Source organism: Capsicum annuum, chromosome 6 (genome assembly GCF_002878395.1).
Source record: "Capsicum annuum cultivar UCD-10X-F1 chromosome 6, UCD10Xv1.1, whole genome shotgun sequence".
NCBI lineage: Eukaryota > Viridiplantae > Streptophyta > Magnoliopsida > Solanales > Solanaceae > Capsicum > Capsicum annuum.
In genome coordinates this window covers 181,993,243-181,998,526 of record NC_061116.1, presented here as the reverse complement: position 1 = coordinate 181,998,526, position 5,284 = coordinate 181,993,243, and the positions used below count along the sequence as shown (strand labels likewise).

Genomic DNA, 5,284 nt, shown 5'->3' with positions numbered 1-5,284 from the left:
ATTCACTATAAGGTTAATAGTAACTTGCTTAGACTGCTGAATAACTTTTACTTTAGCGAGCTGTAGGACAAACTACATTCAAGAGGAGAAAGGAAACTTTGAATAGAATAATCAGTGCCCGTAGCAGTCCTGGAGTTAGATTATGTTGATCATGATGAGCTCTACTAGAAAGATAGATTATGCGATTTTGAATTTCTGATCAATTTATTTTATAAAAACTAAACAAATTTTATGACCAAAATAAAAAAATACTTATAATATCAATGTCCAAACGGGTAGAACATCTTATGTTAAGTCTTGTCATTAGTTTTGGAACATGCCTTGTTTTCCCATAAAGTTAAAATGGGCGATAAATTCATCTTTACTTTGTTTTCCCCCCTTAATAATTTATTTTTTTTAATAAACAGACTTGTTGATTGTAGCTGTTTCCCCCGTAATTATTCTAACAAACTGGCCTATGTTATTTGGACGACAAAATGAGAAAAAAGGATCCTTATATTTACAGTAGATTTAAAGTAGCTAATCGAAACTGCTGTCTATCAAATATTTAACAAATTTTAATTGTTACATTTAATGGGATTGAACAAAATTACTAGAAATTTATATCTAAAAATTAATAATTTCTGCTATTTTTGGGGTCCTTGAGAGTTTATGCAGTCTTATGATAGCAGTTTCTTAAGACAATGAAAATTTCTTAATATTGATTTGTTGGTTAATTTTTCTTCTCAATTTTCGTTAAATTTAATATTAGAATTTATTAAATACTTAATAGAAACTAAACATATTTATTTTTGACAAACTCAGTTGATTAAAGAACTGCTAAAACTATATTGAATGAGGCTCCATTGAACCGATCTTCACATTCCTCACGAGGCTCCATTTTCGCTTTCTTGGACAATAATGATAAAGACGTAAATAATTGCAAAAAACAAGGATATAATTGTCCAAAAAAAAAAAAACGTAAATAAATAAGGAAAAAAAAAACCGGGGAAGATGCAAGGAATTGTTGGGCAATAGAATTAGATTCCACTTGCAACAAATTCAGAAACATCATTGTTTACACTTTTACACTTCTCTCCAAAAAAAAAAAAAAGGAAATATTTTCACCAAACTTTCTTTATAAACCACCTCTCTTCCAAATACCATGTCTCCAAACATTTTCCCACTCTCCGCACAAACAAACCAAACAAGAAAAAAATGGACAATGTAACAAGAAGAGAGCCTCTTTATTATACTGCTTTACAAAAGAAGAGCAGCCTGAGAAATCTTTCTTCCATTTCCTCTTCATCTTCTTCAATGTCATCTCCAAGATTTTCTGGTGGTAGAAAGTACAACGATAGTACTAGGTTTGAAGAACAACAACCTCATTTCTTGGAAGCCTGTTTTCGTTGCAACAAACCACTTGGTTTTAACAGAGACATTTTCATGTACAGGTCAGTTTCATGTTCATTCTTTTTCAAATTTCAATTCAAATACTCTCCCCATTTCATTTTAGTTGGTTCTTCCTAACTTGACACGTTAATTAACCTTTTAGCGATTCTTTAGAATGCTAAATTTAATTATTGTGACTTTACGAGTGAGTAAATTTAATAGTAAATTTCATTATACGTATAATGAAACGGAAGGAGTGTTTGTTTTAGTTTTCTTTTTCCTAGGGAAGATGGATTTTCTGAAAATGGTAACTGGTGGTTTTTTTGCTTTGCTCTAATCAAAGACATTACTTTATTCAAGAAATGATGGTGACATTAAATTTTTTACAGATACAATGTAAATAAGTTCTTGATAACTAAGAGAATATTATGAGTGAGTTGTTTTGGATTAATTTCTCGTATGACCATTCAGCATATTTATTATCTCAGAAAATCAACATCTTTTGATTTTAATTATTTTCAACCAAGAAGGTGGGTGACTTTCTGACATAATAACCGTCAGGTGAATAGCCATTTGAAAAAAAAAAATCAACTCATAGTTGGTTAAAGTAAGTGTGGATTTGACAAATTATGATTAGGGTTCTATTGCTACACATTTAACTTGTGAAAATGAGTGCACGAGTTTGATTATTTTTTTTTGGTTGTATGATGCAGAGGGGATACCCCATTCTGTAGTGAAGAATGCAGGCAAGAACAAATAGATATGGATGAAGCCAAGGAGAAACAATTCAATCTTTCAGCATCCAAGGCCTTGAGAGAGAAGGACCAAACAAAGTCCAGTAGTACCTCTCCCAAAAATTACCATTATCCTAGAGGCACAGTTGCTGCTGCTTGAGTGAATAAAGTCAAAAATAATATACTTGCTACTACTAAAACCTCATTAAAGAGAATGAGGTGAAGTAGTCTTTCCTTTTTTTAAAAAAATAAATAAATCTAAATCTTAATTAATAGTATATGTTAAATACTTTAGTAAAATGATATGTAAATGATAATATGGAAGGGAAGGGTGTTGTTGCTGGTTTTGCTCTATCCTTTCAGTATGGCTCTTTTTTTTGGTGAGCTGCTCAAGTTTGTTTGTTTGTATTTTTTTTTTTGTTTTTCTGTTCACTAATGAAGTGAGAAGTAACAATGGACTCTTACTATTCACAACATCATTCATGGCTCAAAAGTATATAGTAAAGAAATAGGCGTTAAATGAGGAAGTGATTGAACATTAAGGCAATTCTAAATATTTGTGCAAGTCCTTTGTACAAATACACATATATCCTGTGTTATATTTTCATCATCCACCAACTCACAAATTCTTCCTTCAAATTGTTGCCCAAATGAGTATGGCTTAACTATATATTAGTATGTTACAAGTATTTGCACCTTTCTTTTATGACAAAATAAAGCAATCGTAAGCGTTACGATGATTTGATAATTTTCGATCATATAATTTGTTATTATTTAATAATTTTTTTGACAAATATCTTAAATTTTTAAATACTAAAAAATATTAATATTTGGATCAACATTATTTGAGAAGTTTTAAAAGTTTAAATTTTATATCAAATTTTTATCTTTTATAAAAACACTCGCTATTTATTGATTCCAACTAACACATGCATTTACACAACAATGCAACTTATATCTTGATGTATATAGGTGGATATTGTATTAGTATCGTGATTGTTTTGCATAGATGTAATCTAGAAATATATTTCTTAACAAACGTGTGCATTTACATAATAATACAACTCATACAAATGAAATATTCGAAACTTGGTTTTCTTCTGTTTCTCAACTTCTAAGAAAATGTTAGGCATATTTCTTATATTTGATAATACAAATTTATGGTTAGTTTTAATAATTTCTAAAATTTATGGATATAAGTCATATTTCTTACAAAAGTGAAATATATTTTTCAAATAATATGATCAAACACATAGTAAAATTTCATCCAAAAACTTCACATAAATATTACTTGTCTAAAACATTTTAAAATTTATGATCAAATGTTAGCTTAATAATAATACTAACTATTGCAAAATACTAACTTTTGCATGCGTCTATATTTCGCTAATATTAGTTATACATATCATAATATCAATTGATATTTTATATATGATCTGAAAACTTATCGTAGCAATCCTTCAAATTTTGATGAATGAAATTTTAAAGTTCTACATGACCATTCTACCTTCAATCGATCACCATCATTCACCATCAAAGAGCACTAATTTTCTTTTGGATCCCCTTTTAACTTTATTCTTTCATCGTGAAATTTCATCCTCTTTTGTTTTTTTTTACTTTTTTTCGAGACTTCCTTCTCATCACATTATTCTTTTCTTAGTTAATTTTGAATTTTATTTTCTTTAAATGCTCACACAGAAAAACGTAAAGGGAAATAAGTGCTCATTAAATAATTTTTGCATTCGCTTTTATTTGTCACGAATTTTCTAATTGTATTTCTACTTTTATTTGTCATTTTTGACATATCAAGAAGAAATAATTTTATTTTATTTTTTTCTATTTTATCCTTAACATTAATTATTTTTTAAAAATTAATTTTAAACACAATGTAAACATGATTTAATAGGGATACTATAATAAAATAGCTATATTATTAATTAATTTTTATAATGGGTGTACCAAGTTAAAATATGACAAGTAAAAGTGAACGAATGATGTATCAGAAAGCTTTTGGGAGCGAGGTCGAGGGTTCGACCCTGGGTATGAAGAAAACTTTGTTGGGACCGCTGCCTCCTTAATGGCCCTGCAACGCGCGATCCGGATTAGTCGGGTTCCAATGCGGACACCGGATGGAAACTGAAAAAAAAGAAAGCTTTTGGGCTATGCCTATATATTATCATAATCGATTTTTTGTTGAATTACTTGCACCTAATTAATTATTTTACAATTATGCTAGTTTTATGAATCTTGTATGACCTGCAAACCTAATGAGAAGAAAACGGAAGGAAGATTAAACAATCCAATCTTCAAGTTTGTATAAATCTTTTCTTGCTTCACTAGAGATCTTCTTTTGCTCAGATCAACAGGAAGTGGTCAATTGAAAACCTAAACTTCGATTAAAATAAAGCAAAACTTTCGTCACTTTTGGATTCGATTGAGCTACAAGTAAGATTTTTCATTTTATGTTTTAAAAAAAAATCACGGGATCTTGATCCAAAATATATAATATCACATCATGTTAAGAGTATTTTTAAATTGTTTTAGCCCAGTTGATATCAGAAATAAGGATTCGGCAAAATAAGTATGGAGATGGCACATTGATGGTGTGGGGTCTGATTAAGTACCTTCGCCGGTCTATAGGCCTAATTATTACTATCTTTATCCGTAGCTTGGAAGATGCATACATAAAAAAAAAAGAAAAAGAAGCAGCAGCAGCTTATGTTGGCTTTATAAGCCATAAATAATCGATTCATGTGAGCGACACATAGTTAATTTCAAGATAAACCATGAGGTAACAAGTAATGAAAAACTTAATTTTAGGAGAAGAGACTATTGTCTGATAAAGTCTTACATTAATTTATAGCTCAAAAGAAAAATAAGTGCTTACATATCAAGTGTGAACTCCTCATTGATATGAGACATTTTGAAGAAAATCATATAAGGTTGGATTAAAGCGAATAATATATACCACTTCGTGTTAAGATTGCATTGGAACTAATTAACCTAACAACATCCGTCCCATAGACATATGTCAAGGATGGATGAGATACTTTTAGTTAGTCCATATTGAAATAATATGTTTTAATAACGGTATATTGATAAAAAACAAATGTGCATAATGCATTGAAGATGTAGTCAAGGCAAGGAAAATCTTTCAGGAGCTAACTATGGAGGAGCAC

The 5,284-nt window shown here is 29.6% G+C and overlaps 1 protein-coding gene across 1 annotated transcript; it reads left to right on the top strand.

Annotated features, from left to right (window-relative positions):
* The first annotated feature begins 1,002 nt into the window (after nt 1-1,002).
* LOC107872908 (FCS-Like Zinc finger 1) lies at nt 1,003-2,584 on the top strand. Its single transcript, XM_016719564.2, has 2 exons — nt 1,003-1,433; nt 2,085-2,584. Exons 1-2 carry the CDS (start codon nt 1,198-1,200, stop codon nt 2,263-2,265), a joined length of 417 nt encoding a protein of 138 aa, XP_016575050.2. The 5' UTR covers nt 1,003-1,197; the 3' UTR covers nt 2,266-2,584.
* The last annotated feature ends 2,700 nt before the right edge of the window (nt 2,585-5,284 follow it).